Raw genomic sequence first — 21259 nt, forward strand, 5'->3', positions numbered from 1 at the left:
GGCAAGTGTGTGTTTATCTGAACCGGTCGTTGCCTCGGAAACTTTCGACGTAAAGCGTACTATCACGCTCGGGACAATAGTTCAAAATGTTCCGGCAGTTCGACGTGGAGAATTTACGAGCGACGAAGACGAACTTGCCGTTCCCGTTTATAATGCTTGCACGATCGAATCGAATAACCCGTTTCGAATCCCTTTAAGAGATCGTAAAGCTCTCGAACGCGGAAACGTTTACACCTACGAAAGCGAACTAAGGAATTTATAAACCGATTAGTCGAACGAGATATAAAGCAAAACCACTTTAACGGCATGATACGCCGCGAGGAGGGAAAATACGTTAAAAATGCGGGAGATGTGAGAATTCGAAGAAAATTGAAAGAATTTCTTACTACTACGTATACGTTAGACCAAGGCGAAGTGTAAACTGGAACGCGTGGTAGTCGGAACGCGAGTTATAAATCAGCGGACGCAGTAAATCGAAGTTCATCGACAGCTTGCAGCTCGCTGCTGGCCATGCCTTTCCTTTCCAGTTATTTTTCCATTAAAAGCTTAATACAGCGTAAGCGCCAGCCACACACCACGAAGGAATTAAAGTTACTCGAGACAAATGGTACGAAACGCTATTAATTTGCCACTAACATTTCCGTGCCAACGGCTGTGGAGAACCGTTGAAAAATAAAATACGACACACGTGCGAACAACATGTTACAAGGTTTGAATAGATTACGCGAAATGGCGAGAAGGGGTTGCTCTATTCGAACAACGAAGATTATAGATTATCGGGTAAATTCGTTTAACCACAGGATCGATCTTCCATTAGCGCGAACCAAGAGCTCTATCGCGTGCGGTCGAAAGCGGAAAAGTTTGAATTCCCCGCGATAAATGACGCTTCGGGGGTGAACATCGCCGGGGGTTGATCCGCCAGCGCCACGAAACGACACACGCTGTACGCGGTATATATCGGTATCCCGGAACCGACGACCTAACGCAATTTGTTCGCGGTGTTTTAATCGAATCCGAACGACACCGAGCCCGCGAATCCGATTTCACGGAGCTCGATAGCCCCACCTTTACACGACCGGACTCGATTAAAACGATTAAACCGGCCGGGAATCGAATTCGCGGCGCGCTGACTAAATACTGACAAAATACCGGCCGCAAGGAAGATTTCCCGAGTTGTCCGGTCGTTCTTTGAAAGCCGCGCGTTCCATTATTCTCCGGTTGGGATTAATCAAGCCCCGTTTACGGCTCGTAATTAATGATCCGACCGATAACGCTCGCCATCCATGATTTAAATGATTCTATTAAACCAGGATCGAAGGCGACTCGTGACATTAATTAACTTTTAAATGCATCGCTTTCTTCGAATGAAACAGTTTGATTATACGTATGTATGGCATGCAAATATAGAAGAATAATTTGAACAATTCGTCCAGTATAATTAAAAACGAGCTACTAATTAACACCAAATATATAAAAAAAAAGACATTTACATGTATGCTACTCTGGTATAAAATATAATGCAGCTTTTAGTCATTGAATTACAATACTTTCATCCGTGTCTCACTTTTCTAACTGAAACACTGTATCATAATGGAAAATTGCTCTTGGCTAGGCAAATTATTACTAGATATATAAACCATATGGTAATAATAACGAACGATAAATGATCATGTATCCGTAACAACTGCGAATGATAACATCGTGCAAATTCCGAATTTGGTCGACCTGGTCAAAATTCTCGGTCCTTTCAATCGACCTAATTTATCAAAAATTTGTTCAATGGAATTTAAACCAGATGCTTGTCAAAACCAATACAAATTCCTGTTATGTATTTTCAATCTTTTCCTTATATATATACAGAATACAAATTCAATATTTTTAAAAACTCCTTTTTTAGATATTACGATCTTCTCGCGTTTCCTAATTTTTCTGAAGATATCAATAATCTTCAGAAATTGTAATCCTCCAAATTTAAATACGTAATGCGATAAATGATACATATCTACGTCGGAAGATACAGATATCTCGCTAAATGGCAACGCTATCCACTTAAAGGTTAATCGTACAAATGCATCTGGCACGACTTTATCATCATCAGACTAAAATTTATATACATACATTACCGTGAGAGATCCTAAACGTATCTGAAGGGAGATGCGAAAACGAGTTCGTAATAATTAGCGAAATGATGGTAGTTGGGAAGATTGGCGATAAAGGTGGAAGTTGGAGAATGCCTGGTATCTACATAAGGATAATTACAACAATAATAATAATGACAATCGAGAATATTCAAGGGAGATTTAACGTGTGCTTTCAGGTATAGAGAGAGCGCACAAGGAGGGTAGATTAGCAAGCCTGATAGGGGTCGAAGGGGGTCACGCGGTTGGAGCGAGCCTGGCAGTTCTCAGGATGTTGTACGAGTTGGGCGCCAGATACCTCACGCTCACTCATACTTGTAACACGCCTTGGTGAGTTTACCAATTGAGACAATGCACGATTATATTAGATATAATATTTCGTTGAATTCTAATGCAGAAGCTTCGAACGAAAATAGCTTAAAATTAGATAATCATTCATGGTCGGGCTAACCGATGTTCGTGATTGTCGCGTGCCGTTCAATGCGTAATCGTATATAAAGAGCTTTGCCGAGGATAATTCATCATAATGCATTATCGTTCGCACATCAATCATCGTGTTTCTCCGTAACAATTTATCGAGGGAGATATTGGTAGATCGTGACGCGTTTCGCATATGAGAACTTATGGGAAAACAAGTAACGCGTTACCAAAATGAAAATAGAGACACCACCAAATAGATATTAGATGGTAACTTATGAAATGTAGCTTTTTTTTTGATTAAAATAAATATGCTTCTGTTTTTCGTTAAATTCAATTTATCGATTAAAGCTTGGTTACTATTTTACATGAGGTGAAATGAAATTTTCGAAATTAGTATCGCTGCAAGAATATTTAGAAAATCAACGGCGAGTAGTATTTTGTTAGCTGGTAGCTGTTTTTAAAAAATATATTAACATTACGTATGAACTTTCCGGTAGAATATCCGGGTTTAAATTCATAACGAAAAATGATTCGGATTTTGTGCGTATTCATTGTATCATTGGAAAGAGAATACGGGAAAACTACCAACAGTGTTTTATGTAAAAATTAGAATACGAAAGCAAAGAACATAGATAAACGGTCAATTTTATATAATCTGCACTACAGACAAACAATATACTATTTATTAAGATTCTAATTAAAGCTTCAGAGCGTTCAGCACATTTCATATCTTACAATCAATGTGTATAACGATAATTTCGCTTCTAAAATATAGACCCACAGTTGTATAGCCACGTGCTACAAACGTTCAATAAATAATAAAATAAAAGCGAAGCACAAAATACAAGCGCGAGACATTTGCAACGAACGTTATCCACGCACCATAAATTTTACATATCCTTCGAAAACTAAACGAAATTTCTGAATTTCAAACGGCTAACAAATCGTTCCACGAGTAATCTCCTATTTTGCACCTTGAATTTGTATATTTATTATATATTTTTCTCCCATAATCGTTATATACTACACGACGTTACTTGTGAATACGTTTAAATTTCAAAAAATACAAACTTTAAAAAATATATCGAACAACATACAGCTACTGTGGAGAATTGCAGAATCTTGGAAATCTTCAATGGATCGGAAGTTGCATTTGGGGCATGTCTCGAGCACAATACGTTCTACGTTCGGAAGCGTATCGATATTTTCCGCGGGTGGAACTGTTTCGACGACACCGTCGAACATCGAGGCAACTGTTTTAGTTTCAAGTTCGCGATGCGGCGAGGAGATTCGGAATTACGTAAGGTTTACGAATAGCGCGACCCAGCTGCCAGCATTGTCGAGCGTGTATAGAAATATTATTCTAGAACAAACAATGGACGAATTCCCTTTTACGAGGTGACACCCATTGCACAGACTACGTCGTCCGCTGAGAAAAACGAACGACAACGCGGAAAACTGGGCGGGAAACAATAAAAAGTCTCGAACGAACCGACGGCTTTTGCGAGAGACACGTCGCCCTGGTTACCCCGGAATAAAGTACGAATTTTATTTTATACCTGCGTATACGGGGTGTAAAATTAAAATTGCTATCTGATAGCATGAAAAATGCAGCGAAGAACATAATTGAACCAATAGCTACACTGGATCGTAAAAATATTCCTACGCTTATAAATATCTATGAATATATTATGTGAAATTTTACGTGAAATTGAATTGAAATTTTATTGCCACTGTTATAGGACTCGACTGTCACGATTATATTGGTGAAATTCGGAACAAATTTGAAAGTATTTATATACGTGTAGAAATTACAAGATGTACTCGTATTTGTTATAATTAAAAAATTTATTTCTTTGGTGTAGTTTCTACAAAGCTTAACATTGGTGGCAAGAAAAGGTGACTTACGAAAAATCTGTTTTATTATGTTCTTCACTGTAAAACTCACAACATATAAATCGTCCATTTTCTTCGGTTCAGACAATTGTACTTTTGATTTATCGTTATAATCGACACATATTGGCCTTTCAGGTACGATATTTTGAATATTGTATTCATCAGCGTCCTGGATTTTACAAAATTTTCTCACATTCGTATCGTCCTATATTAATATCGTGTATTTTAATATATGCAATTTCGGTCAGAGAATAACTACACGAACTTACACTCATAGGGGAAAATGACTCGAGTTTTGTGTGCGTTGATCATGGCATTGCAGATAGAATACCGACGGATTTCCACCGCTATTTCAAACAAAAGATACACGAGGAAAACGAACATAAATCAACATTCAATCGTGTAAAAACAATACCACAGACAAGCGACACATTTCTTGATGAAATCTACCAGGAAAATCCAACATTTCAAACCGACATTTCATATGTTGAAACATCATATTTTATTTTAAAAAATTCCAGTAGTTGGATTTAACACGTCCATTGCTGCTGTCTATTAATAATTTCGACAATGCTAACACAATGGTTGCGTTTCTTCTTTAACAACAGTTATTCTTTTCTTCCTCCTGCTTAAGAAAAAAATACTACCCTTCGATGATACGATAAATTTTGACGATTTGATTTTTAACAACCGTTTGGTCAAATAGCGTAATTGATAGACAAACCAAATGCAAAAGAGTTCCTAGTAAAAGATACATGTACATCGATCCTGAGAAAAGAAAGGAAATTCCAATTGCAGCGAAAGTGTTAGTACGAAATATGAAATTATTACATTTAATCCTCTCTTAGTACATTTATTATACGTTCTTTATTCTCAAATACGACATCATAGAACAAACGACGGTTAATACGAACGAAACTTTCAGACGTCTATTATGTCGGTTAATAAACAGCGCGGGGTATGGCAAGTATACAGAAGTTTTACCGCTTTTAATAGGGAACGGGTTTAATAGCGGAACAAACTTTGCAACAAACTCGTGACACATAACAGGACATTGTAATTCGACGGGCTTAAAAGGGAAACACCAGAACGCAATACAACAACACACAATCACGCCACAGTTAAAAATCTGAGGAACGCGGGCTCGATGATCGACGATCCTATCTTTCGACCGTGAAATTTATAACATTGGCAAAGCCGATCCAATCTTTATTTATACGCTGCATTACGTAACTGGCGGGACAATGAATCATGCGCGGATTAATGGAACCGTAACAATATTATCTGCGTTTCGGAATTTCCGGTATCGACCGCGCGCGTTTTACAACTCCAATAGATTCTACCGACACCAGATAAATATCTATACGGGGAGACGTTTCGGCTAATGGCGAGCTGAAGTAGGAATGACCAGTATATTGGTACGTGAACTTACCATCTCTCTATTTGACGGCTCTAATGGTGGAAATTGGTTCATAGCCTCAGCTATAGCCTCAGCTTCTCTCGTACAATCACGAGAATAGGGTACACGAATTTTCGTTATTAGTTGGAGCTATTAAATCTATGTAATGTAGCATTTTATTATAACGCAACGAAGAAATCAAACGCGGAATATCGAAATCGGTTGTACGATCCTAGCAGTCATTCTCCACTCTAAAAGTCGGATCTATATAATACCCTTTTGTTATATATGTAACTATCTCAAAGACATTGACAGTGATCATACACTCTCGTTTTCATATTACTATTTCACTGTAATTATATAAATATAGGTATCATCAGACACAAGGTCAATACTATGTTAATAATAGATCACGTATAGGTATCAGTTACAGCTGCGTGATTAGCAGCAATGCTTTTGAATTAATTACAGAGAGGGTCATCCTCTACCAAAGGTTGGTAATTAGTTAATTTAGCTTGAATACACACGGTTATTCGTAGAATATAAACGGTCTTTATTCGCGTGATTATATGAAAAATTTTTATTTCGAGCTCTGCCCTTATCCTTGCCTTTCGCTTTGTCCAAATTCTATACTCGGTGCTATACTTGGTATATGTTAAATAGAAGGAGAACATTGAATACGTATCAGATTTTAATCTATCTGGAACAAGTAGAAAATTCCGTTCTAACCAGCCATATGTCGACGTCGAGCGACCGAGACTATATAACCCCACTTATGCATATATTTGGTCACAGCAAGTAGAAGGTCCCATCCTAGTCAGCCGCGCCTCGAGGCTAACTGCCCACCACTCGCGCATCTATCCGATGTAAGTAGAAAATCCCATCATAGCTAGCCACGCATCGAGACCAATTCCCTGTCACTCAAATATCTATGTATTCGAATCAAGTGGAAAATCCCATTCTAGTTAACAAACATCGAGACCAAATTAGTGGACCACAAGTAGTGGACATCTACTCGTTGCTCGTATCTGTCTGAAACAAATGGAAAATACCATCCTAATCAGTTACATGGAAAGCAAATGATTGAAATTTCAACCACTCACGTATCAATTCTGGTTATTCCGAACATGCATAGCTCAGTTAAATGATCAAGTACCGGCCATCGTCTTTTCATTCGCTAATTATCAAAGGAAAATGCAAAGTATCCGACCTCGGATTCAGAACTCCATCCGTTCGAAATCGATCGCATTCGTCGTTTACTCGTCGTTTACTCGTCGTTCCTCCGGCGATCGATTATCGCGTCAGTTAGCATTGCGAACATCGTATCATCGTTCCGTTTGCCAGCTTAGAGAACATGGCGCTAATACAGACGATTATGGTCCCGAAATTGCTCAGACTCCTCGAAACCCGTTGCTGGTAGTCCGCGCCTACCACGACTCCCTGTAATCCTATCAACGTGAGAGATGTTTACGAATCCGTCCACAGACGTTATCGTTCCCCGCTAAATTCGTCTAGATAATAGTAATTAATCCTCTGTGGACAGAGATTTATCGTTCGTGCGGTATTTCACGGCTCCGAATTATTTTCCGGCTTAAGGCACGTTTCAATCACAGGGTAGCCGGACATTCGCGTGGTATTCGTGCTTCAAATCAAGACGTTTGTATACGGGACTTGCACAATCTCCGTAGTCATTAGTTCGACGAACAATTCTAGTCGCGTTGCTTGGTATTACGAACGTGAAACTCTATGATTAGAGGGCATTGTACGACAATAATGCTGAGGATTGTTGCCATTGAGTTACTGACCTATTGGTTCGTTAGGGCAGAATGCAGCACAGCGGATGAACCCGGTCAAGTGGCACGCATCGGTGGTCTCTCCAATTTTGGCAAGGTGAGTAGAAAGAAACTTTTGTTCCTTCTGTGATCGAAAACCATTGCTCCGATGTCCCTTTGATAGCCGTATAACGAACATCGGCAAACGCGTTGAACGTGTATCGTAACGTGTATACGCGTGTAGTACGTCAATCGTGGAACGTGAAGACCGACGTGTTGCACGGCAGAAAATTAAAAAGACGATCGATCTTATCCGATATCTGGATTATCGATTAAACAAAAAGAACAGTAAGTCGTTTTCGGAACTTCGAATCGAACGGTGGATCTGTCCGAAACGAATAACCCAACTCCATTTATTTGAATGAAATTTTCATCAGTGTGTGATTAAATGATAAAGCGTGCAACTAAACTCACGTGTGATTCTGAGCAAGATAAGTGGCTGAGTTTTTGCTGGAGGCACAGCGTTCGTCCTAACTGGCAGGATTTTCTACCGTGACGAGGGAACTCGCGCTGTTTTGCGCACCGGATTAAAACATCCGGCAAATGTCTATCTCTCTAGCTACGCGTTACTTCGCCAAATGACACTTTCTTCACCAGCAAGATAGTTGTACGGCGAACTCGATAGTAAATCCATGTCAATCGGATCGATGAACCATAAACATGGAGAAATTCAATGAAAATTTAACCGATAAATCGATTCACGAAGAAAACCTTGGAAATATTGGAAGTCCTTAAAAATGATAAAAAAGAGTTAGAGTTACGTAAGATAGCTGATCTTTGAAATTCGCAAGGAAGTTTGAAACGCGAGTTATTTATGAAAATTACCCGTTGGCATTCGTGGTATTCGCGTCGAAGTATTCATGAATTCCTGAGTGAACGTTACCCTTATACGAAAGAAAATTATGGGCAGCATCGATCAGCTGTAGGGAACAATCGGTCGCGTTTTAAGCGCGCATACTTCGAATCGTAAAGCTCTATTTTCATAGTTCACACATTCCATGCAAAGATCATAGAAGAAAAACATGATAAGTATATTTTTGTCGATTTCTGCTGATTTTCTGATTTTGACATCGCTTTATGATTAAACAAGAAGATCTTCGCCAAGCTCAAAGCTACGAATTCCTTCAAAATTGCTGATACGCTGAGAAAATTTTATGGAAGTCGAGTAACTATGGAACCAAACAACATTCTGAAAATTTTGAATGGATGAAAAAACGCATACTTTATTCCAGAGTCAAATAAGAGAACGATGTGACATTGATTGACAATGTACTAAATTTGAAAACTGCTTCTCTGTAAAAAAAAAAAAAAAAAAAAAGGAAATACGATTTATCCTTCAAATTCGTAGAATTTCCCTCGATTCTTCGAACGAACAAAAAAAATATAATAAAAATAGACGTCGATCCCTTTCGTGCGACAAGAAGATAGAAAGCAAATTTCTTTCGGCACAAAATAAAAGTCACGCGAATTTTCTAAAAGAGCGTGTGTTTGAAACTTTAAGACAAGTAACCGTGTACCTTCGTAGGCATCCTGCGTATTTGAAAATGCATGAAAGATAATTTCGAGTGGCATCGCTTCGTGACATCGTCCTTTAGAGTCAGAGAAGGACTGCTTTAGCGTTCGAGAGGTGTAATTCCGCTGTCGCGAAGCGTCGTTTAAACTTCGCACAGCCGTCGTTCCGTTTGACAACATTAATTTTGAAACGATTAAAGCGATACACTCGAGTTTAACTCGACTGCGTTTTTTCTTTGGGAAAGTCAGGTATACTCCGGCCAAGTTACGAGAGCTCGCCACCGTGTTCTATTTGGCGAATGTTAGAAAAACGGCAGACAGCCCCGAGAGATGTTTTCCAACGGCAAGGGAGATATATGAGAAACGACTTTAGGATTCTGACCGCGATATAAACCAGAAGTATGGGCAAGAACCGAAAGATCGGGATAAAATATTATCCCCGTGTTAAGTGGCGTGTTCGTGGTGCTTAGTCGATTGTCATTCTTATCTAATTATTTTCGCCGGACTTTACATTTCTCACCGAGCGAAACGCCATTTCGCGAGATGAAAGCACGCGAATTGTGTTCGTAAGTTATATGGGGAAAATTCGGTGTGTCAAGCTGTTATTGCAATTTCTTTCTGCGTAACCGCCGAGACAAAAACTAACGTTCCTCCGGAGCATTTCTTGAAAGAGAAAAATAAAAAACACAGAATAAAATAGCGAAAGAGGATGGTGTACAGAGAGAAAAAGAGAAATGTATGAGAAACGACTTGGAAACTGTGGTCGTGACTTAAGTCAACGAAAAGTTCTATGGTCGAGATGAACAGAAAGAAGAAGATAAGAGGGGGAAAATGGTCGTTTAAATATTCAATGAAGACCGCTTACGTTTTCCCGCGATCGTTTTAGCCTCGTTAAGCTTCAGTATCCAGTCGAAATGTTTGTTTCGGTCGCGTAACAGCTATTCGTTTGACTCGATCATCCTTTCATGCTGGTCGCCCTTTCTTCTCCTTTCGAAAATTTCTCGCGATCCAGCCAGACTTCGTTCTACGCTCTCGTTCAGAGAGGAAGAAAAACGAGTCAACACACGAACATCCGACAAATACTGTTCAGAGATTTGTTCCGCGCTTCTCTCGTTTCTCCCATCCACGGAAAATCGTGGTACAGAGTCCATTTTAAGTTTCCACCGCGAAATTTCGGATACTCCGCCCCGTGATTGTCCTCGGCTGTTTTTATTCTTTTCTTCTCCGCCATCTCGTTCGGTAAGTTTTGCCGCACTATCCATGAAACTTCCTGTCTATTTGCGCGGAGAAAAGAACAAGTCAGCCGACTAACATCGAGTTCTCGTTTTAGCCCGAGACGCAGGAGTTTAGCCTATACTTTTTAGAATACGAACGTTTCCCTTCTTTGTTTTTTCAAATTACTCGGCAGATTGAAGATGGACAAATATTCTGAAAAAATATCCTAAGAAAGTATAGTAATTTTAGACGAACGTGGAAGGGTGAATTCCCTTGAGAGACTCGTGTTGCATGTAATGGCGAGCTGTATAGATTTTTACTAGGGTGTATTTTTCGAAACATTTTATTATTCGATAGCTCGTATTGAAAGCATTACGAATTTCTCGAATAATCCAATAGTTGATCGCGTTGAATCGTTCGTATAACGGAATAGCCGAAATTCGTAAAAACTTGTATTAAAAAAATCTTTTATTAATCATACAACCATATCCAATCAATAAATTACCTGCTATCTGCTCCATTTAATTATTTTTCTACATAAGAGTATAACACGTTTAAAGAACCTAGTTTCATCAAAATGTACGAAGCTATACCTGTTATCTCGCGAAATAAATGAAATCCCTCCGAACATATTAAACACGGTTTGCATGAATTCTCTAGAACATGCGTATGCATATCTCGTATATATAAATATATAAATAAATATATATATATATATATACCATATGTATATGTCTAACCCTTAAAAGAATCAGCTTTTTTCCCACTCAGCCTCATCTGTGCACCGAGACGTTTTATATACGATCCTCCACTTTTCTTTTATACCTCATTCAGCGGCTACACCATTTCTCACCCACACCTGCGTAATAAACAGCTCCCTCAAGCACTCAATAAAAATTCCACACGGTCACGCCAGAAAAAGAAGAGATATAGTCTGACGGGTACTTTTTTCCAGTTACTTCTTTCCCGTTCGCCGTTTTCATTCCACGATACGTGCTCTGTCTCTTTAATATCGAACCCCCTTCCGGAATTGTAGCACCGCTTCCCTCCAACCCTCTGTCAATATCGCAATTTTGAAACTGTACCTTTCTACGATCACTTGGCAGAAGACACCACTCGGTTCTCACGGGAGGAATCCGAAAACTCGACGCGTGTTTCTACCATTTCGGCCCCCTCTATTTTCATTCGCCGTGTCTGCCGCGAACGAGACCACGAAATACCTGGAATACTCGGGCAAAAACGATACGGTTGAAAGATGGGGGTAAGGAGATTGAAATAAAGGAGAGCGTACGACGCCGGAAAGTGAAGAAATATAGCCCTGTTGAAAGGGTGCTCGACGTGCCCAGCGAAACCCATTCCATCCGTGAAAGCAGCTCTTCGATAATTCTGAAAAATTTCTGCTTTTGTTCATCGCCCCTTCGCGCTTATCGCGTTACCGTCTGTAAACGGCGCCCCTATATTCGATCCTAATATCCGTACATCTCGATCAGCGTGAATAATTACTAATCGAATAATAAAAATCATTATTCGAATACATAGAAATATGGTAATCCGCTTCAACCGCACGGAAATAGTTCATAGAAATGTCGAAACATAGGCTACTGTATGTTTATTAAATTACGATAGAGTAATAATAAAGTGAGAAAATAGATTCAGACATAGCGATACGTTTATGTCATTTGACCAGTTAGCTGCGTTCGACGTGTATACGCGTCAATCGAAAACTCTATTTCGCTGCGGTTGACGTATACACTTTTCGTGTGAAATAAAAAATTACCGTTTACTATAAAAATTGAAAATTTTAGTAAAATGTAATAATTAAAAATAACAAATGACATTTACTGCTATGTTTCCTTTATACTTCCAGTAAACCTGCTACGTATTTTATAAAAAAAACAATTTGGTTATTTGATTATTCTCTTTGGTATATCGGTTATGCTCCGTATAACGTATGGCTTTTTATAAATTAAGTTGATTATTTTCCTCAGTGCAACCCCGTTTGTGTACTTTACTGCGTATATCGGCTATTCCCCGAATTGTTTTGTGCACTTTACTTTATTATTTTTTGGCACTTTTTAGGTTTTCAATAACAATACCTTTTTCAACGATGAATTATTAATTTTCCATCGAGTAAAAATGTAATACCTCCCCGTTTTGCTTTACTTTGTTCGTAAAATGTATAATATGCTCCTCGTTGCTTCATTTTAACTACGCACCCCGTAAGCGATTTTTCAAACTAAACTCCGCAGTTAATAGGTTAATCGCATCAAAATTTGTTCCAATGTAATAACTAACAGCAGTTGTCTTCTTTTTGGCTGCGTCGTATTTTTATTTCTACGAACTCTTCTTCTATTAGTTTTGTTTAAAACGTCATTAGGGTACTTAAAACAAATGAAGGCACGTATTTTAAATAAAAGCACGTAAAACATTGTTGTTTATTAGTATGCATAGAATACGTTGCGGAATTTTGTTCCTATATATAGGTAAAGTCACATGAGACAGGAGAACTGCACAGACAGTTCATCGTCTCTGTGACATAGTAACGAAGATACGATAAAGGCTACACAGAGTTTGAGGCTAACCCCGCATTAACTGAATTTTGGTTCGCGTTAATCCTTCCACTGTTGTTTAAAGTGGCGATATGCAACGATAACTGTGTTGCGAAATTTAAAAAATTTGATTAATAATAAATTCTGTTACGATAAATTCTAAAACATGGAATGTATAGTTTGTATAATTGCCCGTGTACCTTTGCAACAGTTACAAATTTTAACAGGGAAACACGAGCTGATCCCTCCTCAGTAATTAAACTAATAATAATTCTACAAATTACAAGCTACCAATGGTAATGAATACTTTGTCGCATAACGGTAACAAATAAAAGCAAATAACGTGCTGCGAATTAATTTTATAAATTACGATATAAAATTTATTATTAATATTAATTATTCTGATAATTTCGATGTAAAATTGTACGATAGAAATCTATAACTTATAACTTGTTTCTTGTCAATTCATTAATAATAATTCTGTGAATTATTATACCAGAGATATCGTTATTATAATAATGGTATGTATACACATTATACATATATTACAAATTATTACGCTCCGGTATCTTCGTACAATACGCATTAATTTGCATATCAAACTACTCGAACGCCCATTAATCCAAACCTATACTATCAAATCTCAACAATTTAAAGAAAATGCTAGCTTGCAAGGAAATCGTTACTCATATTTATAACATTAATTTCAATTTAATACAACAAGTAGCAACAAGGAGATTTATCATAGACGCAAGCAATAAAATTTCAAAATTTTATCCGAATGTATCTGTACCTGTTACAAGAGGCTATCACGTTGCTACGAATTGAACGGAGAACTTCGCTTTGTACTTGGTTACTGTACGTAGAACAAACACACAGATAGGAGCACACGAAACGCCCAAACGACCAACCGAGAACAGTCTGATCGACCATCCGTGGTCGCAAACTCGAACTCGAGTACAAGCATGAATTTCCCCGAAGAGGACATTTGGTGTACCCTGCCTGACCCCGATGAAGCTGGAAACAATTCTGGCGAGGCGTCAGTGTCCAAACAATGGGGATGCCTCGTAACCGGAAGTGGTGGCAAATTCAAGAAAACATAACTCGAGCGGAGCAATTAGCGCGGGACCGCTTTGCAGGAAATATCTGCTGGTCTCGCGGCCTGCGAGACGATCTCGCCAAGTTTCTGCCACTGCTTCTGTTAAAACGAGCGCACGCCACTTTCTCGCCGTGAACTTCAGGCAACTATATTTCTCAACCCGATACGTGACCATGCGTATCGACACGTGCGACCGGAGAAAACGATACGAGGGTGCGGCGAGGGTGGTGCGAATGGAAAAAATGCCTGAACATCTACGGATCGCTGATCCAGCCAACGCTAAAAGCACACTCAGTCACAGTTCGATGCTTTCGGCTAATTGCCACGTCGGCTCTCGGTAACGGGGCAATCGAAACAAAGGGAAAAAGAAAAGGGTACGGTTGGCCGTGTTTTAAGAAGAACGAAACACTAGGCTCGTTCAATTTCAACTTAGCACATTTGCTGTTACTTGGTAAAATATGGCTGCTAGAGTACAATAGAATCTTGATTATCCAAACTAATCGCTTCGCACGCTGTTTGGTTAATCGGATAACTTTATTTCTATATGGTAGAACTGTTTTACGAATATTAGTATTAAACAGAAGCAATGATCTTCGTATAAAAATGAAACAATTTCTCTTGACCTTTAATTTTGTTCTTTTGCCAATCTTTCTTACTAGAAATATTTTACTAATCCTCCATGTTGCGACGATCGATCGTTCTGTTAATTGTTCTGATAATCGAGATTTTATCAATGATTGCAGTATCAATATAATAATATTACGAGGTTACAATAACGATTGTACTATAAATAACTGTATCGGTAGTGGTTATTGAAAATCTGGCAAATAAGTTGCAGATAATTAAGGCTATGATACAATCGGCAACAACGAACGCGTCAACATGGTTTCTATAACTAGCCAGTTTTTACGTTCGTAACACGAACGTGGATAGCAAATTGGATGATTAGTTTGATTTGAAAGATGGATACGATCGCGTTCGGAATATTTGGAAATGGATTGATTGATTATTTACTTTGGTAATTAATTATCCGTTAGATGTCCAACTGAATCGAGCGACGCTATCATAAGCGGGACAAAAGAGAGGCAGAACAGAAGAAGCATGATTTATTATGCTCTATGGTATAAACTTTGTAGCACAATAGAGCAATAGCATTGTAGGAAGGAGGGAGAAGCGAAATGGAGTACACGTGTAAAGAATGTTTGATAGTTTTTTAATGAGAACTTCTTCTCAAAGAGTTCTACGATGAAACATTAATTGCGATGACGCCGTGCTTATCCGGTATAGAAGTCAGGAATGTACATCGAGAATATCTTACCGACGGCTACGCTCGTTATTAATATCTCAACTTTCCGGCGTTAAGGATTTGCCGGTTACTTCACCACGTGAAGAGTCTTTAAAACTGCATTATCATTTCTCCTCGGCCTCGATCTTAATTTCAAGAATCTATAGACCATCTCATCAACGCCCGCTAAACTTTCAAACACCGGCTCTTTATTAACTTCTTCGCTGTTCGCCTGCCTTTCGCTCGTGGTCCCTTGTGCTCGACAAACATAACTCGCAAATCGATTTTCATTTCGACGCGCACGATGCACCGAAGAGGACTCCGGCTTTCGCCTGATCCTTCATCGAGCTACAGCCACTTAAGCTTCTGCTTTCCTCAACTAGGAACACACTTAGAAACTACAGCGTGTTCTAACGCGATTAAAAAGTTGCCGGATATCGAGATCCAACGAAACGAAATTGCTCCGCGACGGATAAAGCGACATCGTCTGTCGCGGGACATTTGCATGCTAAGCAGATTTTCTTTAATCCCGGTGAACGAAAGAAAAATCCGGTTAAAACTCCCGGTAGACCAGCGAAAATATAAACTTAGCTACGTTGTGGAACAAATGGCAGAAATTTTGAAAGACAGCTACCGAGACTGGATCGAATGGTTGGCGGTTGAACGTTCGAAATAACCACGTCTGCTTGACGTCGTGAACGCTTATCGATTCCGTCGTCGGGCCACGACGCCGAAAATTCGAAGGGTGATCGCGTTCGCCGTGAAGCGACGTACACTTGCAAGTTCGCGACACTCGGTTGTATCTGACCGATAAGTTTTGGGAAGCGTTCCTTCCGTAGAATGACCAGCCGCCCTTTTGAGGCCAGCTGCCAGCTTGTTTCTGAAAGTTCTCGTCTAAATAGGCGGCCGAAGCATCGGCAGTTTCGTAACTGAAGTTGCTGGCCGACGATAACGGCGGCAGCCGGTAACAAACAGAAGTATCAAGAGGCGAAGTTTGACCGCCTGGAAAGAACGGGATGACCGAGCAACTGGCCGTGTCCTGGTGACTCTGCAACGATCAAAAGTACGAATCTTCGCAGTTTCGTACTGTCCGGATAAAAACCGAGCGCCAACTAACTTTTTCCACATTCCTCTCCTCGACATTGTTTTATATATCGTTCGATCATCTGTTAGCGAAGCGGTGGATAACTTTTAACCAAAGAAACCCATTCTTGAAACGAACGACCCTCGATCGATTCAAACAAATGAGATTTTTTCTCGTTTCTTTTTTATCTCTTTCTTTTATTCTTCTTTACAGCAAAACTAGGTTGCTAGAAGACTCAACTTGGACGCTATCGCGCAGATTCGAATATCTTGGAACGTATATTCGATGGAAATGATACCGTGTCAATTTTATAGAATAAAATTTAAGAAGGATCACCCATTGAGTCGATACAAATAGTCGTACCCAGAACCAAACACGTTCTGTAAATCAGATTTAGATCTTCCTTATGAATTACTACTCTGCTCACGATCCTTTTACGATCCATCGTCACGACCCTACTCTGACGTTTTCACCTACGCTACGAAACAACAGCTCGGAAAAGTGGGAGAGTATCTAAGACAGCGACAGTGAGTAGCTTGGAAAAAAAAGAGTAGCGAAGAAATGAAGCCGATTCGTCATCCTGTCAGACTACACGGTGTTACGCCACCTTAACCTCGAGATTCACGAGGGTGGATTCTTTCAATGGTCAGGAAAAAAATATAACTGCCATCTGACTTATGCTCCGTAAGAAATGAATCGCCGGCGAGTATATCACGAAAGAAGAAATCAGCGAGACCTTTGCCTAACTTCCCCCACGAGAAAAGCTGGACCATTTTTCATCCAGTTAAATATCTTTTTATGCAATGCCACCCCTCCATTTGACAATGGTAGGAACTTCCCCGTGAAAAATTAACAGAAGAATCCGTGCTCAGCCGTAACAGAGGTTCAAGGTCAACGGAAACTAAATTTTAAAACAATACAGATGAATGAATGGCAATGACGAGCAAGTTTGAATTAAAATGAAGAAAAGCGCGAGCTGATAAATCGTTCCAACAATCGAAGAAAACCAAGCGAACAGCGCTTAAGGCTTTTATGAAGCAGTCGCTTTCGAAGGCGAATATCATCCTGTCGAGCGTCACTTGCACGTGTTCCCTTTTACGTCCCTGCGCCGCGAAACGTTTAACATTCTCCCAGCTCCTCTCGTTCAATCCTCCACAGGAACAACGGATCTCTCGAATTTTTAATGGAATATTTTCATCTAGAAATTTGATGTTCCATGTTAAAACATCTTCTTCTTATCGCGATCAAACGGAACATACGATTCAGGAGTTGGTACATTAGAAATTCGCGTTCCTCGACTTTCAATACGAAGCCGTTCCCTATCTCGTTGGTTTTGTGTTCTTTGTGGATTTCGATACACGAGTCCCGTTTCATCTTCCATGATGGAACGCCTTTTCGTTGCTTTTAGCAAGCGGATGCAACGTCGCTGCAGGATGTTTCCGTCGAAGGCTGACGCTAAAATCTCCACGACGAGAAAACCGGAAGAAAGTCGCAAAGCGAGATTTCGCGTCGCGTCCCGGCTAAGAAAACAAAACGATCCGAAGGGAGGGAATGTGTGTGCCAAGTCAGTGAAATCATGCTTAAGAAAAAGAGTGGAGAAGGAAGACGAGGGGTGGCGAAGCAATCCCGAAGAGTGAAGTTTATCGCGTTGTTACTTTAATGAAGCATCCTCGTTTAACGGGTGCAGGCATTCCGCCCCGAAGATGGTGCGGAGAAATCCTCCGGATTCATGAGATAACTGTGCGAGTCTAACGACGACTACTTCGTCCCGAAAGATACTGCAACTTCGCTAATTTCGTGATAATGGCCGCTGCAGTTAACGATAAATTCGTCTCCCGGCTAATTTCCCTCGAATACGTTGGAAACGATGACGTTACGCCGAACAAAAGATACAGAGACGCAAATGAAGGGGAACCAGCAATATGAGAACCGGTCTTCGTTATGAAAATGGCGTATTCCACGTCGAGACGAGAAAGCAACGGAAACGAGAGTCGAGCTATGTAGTTTCAGACGAAAAACGAGATAAACAGGGATCTTGAGAGATTCAACCCATGACGGCGCTGATTTAACAAAGCATCTACGTTTAATGGATGAGACGTTACCCGGAACGGCGCAAGAGTTCTTAGAACGCGAACGATAACTCTATTTCTGGCAGACCTTCATATACCCACGGACGAAAATGAATTGTTCTCTCAATTGTTGTCGGACGATTGTCAATGAGAACAAACCACGAGACTTTCGTAACCCTTCGGTATTTATCGATCGTGCGCCAATTTCGTTGTATTTTATTTGTACGTACAAAAACGAAACGCTCCGTCTTCGAATGAAAAGAACAATTGTTCGCGGCAACGAACGCCAAGTATACGTACGAGAAAGAAGTCACACAGTGCCCGTTCCTTTTTGTTCCGCCGGAACTGACAAGTGTCAACTGGTGAAATCGAATTTTCTATTAGTAACCGTATCTCGGAAGTCTGACGTCAGATATCAAGAACGATATCTCCCCCGCCGTGACAGCAGATTTCTTGATAGAACATATTGGAAATCTCTTATCTGCGAGAAAAATACAGTTTTCTAGACCCGACTTCCTACGAACTTTTTGCAAAACCAGCTTGTTACTGTGTGTAAACGGTTATTAGAACGAATCCGTAACGATGATTGGCGAAGCAACTGGAACAAATAACGTAACCGAGACGCGGTTAAAGTACCAATATAGAATAAAGTAACATATCTGAAACCCGATAAGTATGAAACTATGAATTTCGTGTTCCACGTTTCCAGATTGGAATTCCTCGGAAACAAAGTGTCCAAGGAACTGTCGTTCAATCTGACTGATCGACCGTTGCAATAAGTGTCACGGATCACACGTGAGCATGCTACAAAGGAGTAGCGAGCATTCGCATTTGAAGGCAACTTTTCATTTGTCAGGCGATCGATGTTTAACTTTCCAAGTTAATCTTTTTGTATCGAACGCTGAAAGGATACAACTGTCGGAAAAAGAGAAAATCTTCCCAGTGAGGAAGGATGCAAATTTTGTATGGAGTTCTTTTCCATGAGATAGTTACGAATACCAGAATAATTTATTTTAGCTTATACGGCTATAGAATCATCACTAGGATAGGCACCAGGTAGACTATAGTTGAAGATATAAGTATAGCGTACAAATAGTTCATCTTCCACCACTTACTCTCCCACTAAATACTAAAAATTCCTAGCATTCGTCAGATGAACGATATACAGTCATCTACGAGAGTCTTACAGAAGAGATATTTATTTAAATAAAACTTATAAACGCATAAGTTCGTACAATAAAGTATTTATTTTTTAACATAGATAACGATAGCGATATTTTAATCTCCTAACTTACTAACTCTCTACCGAAATTCTTTCATCATCCAACTTTAATAAAGATGTCCTGTGCATTGCGCGTAGAAAAACTTTCTTAGCTGCCTATGATCGTCAAAATTAGCGAAAATGCATTGTTTATTTCAACTGAAAATCTTCACTTTTGGCACTGATATCGTCTGATTTCAACTCGTCAATTTTCCCGCAGGACTCTGTGCGCGTTCTTCCATTCGCCTGACCATTTCCTTTCGAATAATCGACTCGTTTCGACCAGTTAAGCGGCGTTAATCCGGACTTTTCGATTCTGAAAGCAGTCGGTAAATCCGAGAAACGAACTGATCGATTTTAATGCGGCATCCTCGGGATATCTTTGAAACTACTTAAGAGCGAAACTACGCTTCGCGAACTCGAGTACCATTATCGCGGTAAAAGAAAGAAGGAGAAAAAAAGCGGAGAGAAAAATCTCCGTCCTCGCGATACTCGAAACTTATCCCAATTATATCCCACCGACCGAACGTTTCCAGAGTATCGTCCTCGAGATGAATCGACTCGGAATGATGGTGGATCTGTCGCACGTTTCCGTGCCCACGATGCTGGTCGCCATGAAGACGTCGAAGGCGCCTGTTATTTTCAGCCATAGCAGCGCTCACGCCCTTTGCAATTCCTCGCGAAATGTGCCTGACCATGCGCTGAAACGTTTGGTAAGTTACAACTGTTCTCTGCATCGTTCTCGAGATATTAAACCTGTTAATCGAAGAAGAAAAGCTAACTCCACGTTTACGATTAAATTACTAATCTCTTGGATAAGTGGAGTCGTTCGGAAAATTCGTAGAGAAAATCGAGAAAGGCAAGAAAGGGTCAAAGGCAACCTACTTCCATGGAATTAAAATATTGATCAACGTGTGCAAACATAATATGTGGAGTAGAGTTCGTTCTTTGAAAATCCTTCCGATTTTTTTAATTTCATCAAATATACGATAAAAATTCATATGGATCATTTAAAAATCTACGAATTAATAGTGTATATTATTAGAAATCTCTTTCTTTTTTATATATTTTATTTTCGTTAAAAATCAATTACAACGATATACATATATCGTAAAGAGATATACATTTGCAAGAATTCACCTCGCTGAAATTAATTTGTCTTTATTAAGCTTCAATTCCGTAATTATGAAATGTTACGAAAAGTAACCAATCAACTTCTCCATTCTTCTCTGTTTCAGGCGCAGACTGATGGTATAGTTATGGTATCTTTCTATCCCCATTTTATCAGCTGTGGCGAGAAATCGACTCTGGAAGACGTAGCCGGTAAGAGAAACGCCAACTCCCGCCAAATATAATATCCACATAGTACATATTTAGATATACGTATGTAGGTTCTAGCCATGTTCTAAGCATATTTGCTTCGTAATAATATTTCAATGTAAACGATACTACAAAGTAACGTCAGGTCGTAAAGAGTTAAATAGCAGGTTCACGCTAGAT

General features: G+C 39.7%; 1 protein-coding gene and 2 long non-coding RNA genes across 7 annotated transcripts in view; 2 read left to right on the plus strand and 1 right to left on the minus strand.

Annotated features, from left to right (window-relative positions):
- LOC132907724 (uncharacterized) overlaps window positions 1–21259 on the plus strand; it is a 214436-nt gene that overhangs the window by 147771 nt on the left and 45406 nt on the right. The window lies entirely within an intron of this gene.
- LOC132907698 (dipeptidase 1) overlaps window positions 1–21259 on the plus strand; it is a 76908-nt gene that overhangs the window by 36898 nt on the left and 18751 nt on the right. For all 5 annotated transcript variants that reach the window (XM_060961046.1, XM_060961048.1, XM_060961049.1 and 2 more), the window contains exons 5-8: window positions 2318–2468; window positions 7674–7743; window positions 20296–20472; window positions 20998–21082. In XM_060961046.1, coding sequence (XP_060817029.1) covers window positions 2318–2468; window positions 7674–7743; window positions 20296–20472; window positions 20998–21082 — 483 coding nt within the window. The remainder of the gene's footprint in view (window positions 1–2317; window positions 2469–7673; window positions 7744–20295; window positions 20473–20997; window positions 21083–21259) is intronic.
- LOC132907726 (uncharacterized) lies at window positions 6890–8973 on the minus strand. The gene is made up of 3 exons (XR_009658255.1): window positions 8100–8973; window positions 7659–7945; window positions 6890–7301 (listed from the first exon to the last, which is right to left on the minus strand). It is a non-coding gene; the product is annotated as an uncharacterized LOC132907726 (long non-coding RNA).

The sequence above is a fragment of the Bombus pascuorum genome, chromosome 6 (genome assembly GCF_905332965.1).
Source record: "Bombus pascuorum chromosome 6, iyBomPasc1.1, whole genome shotgun sequence".
Lineage (NCBI taxonomy): Eukaryota > Metazoa > Arthropoda > Insecta > Hymenoptera > Apidae > Bombus > Bombus pascuorum.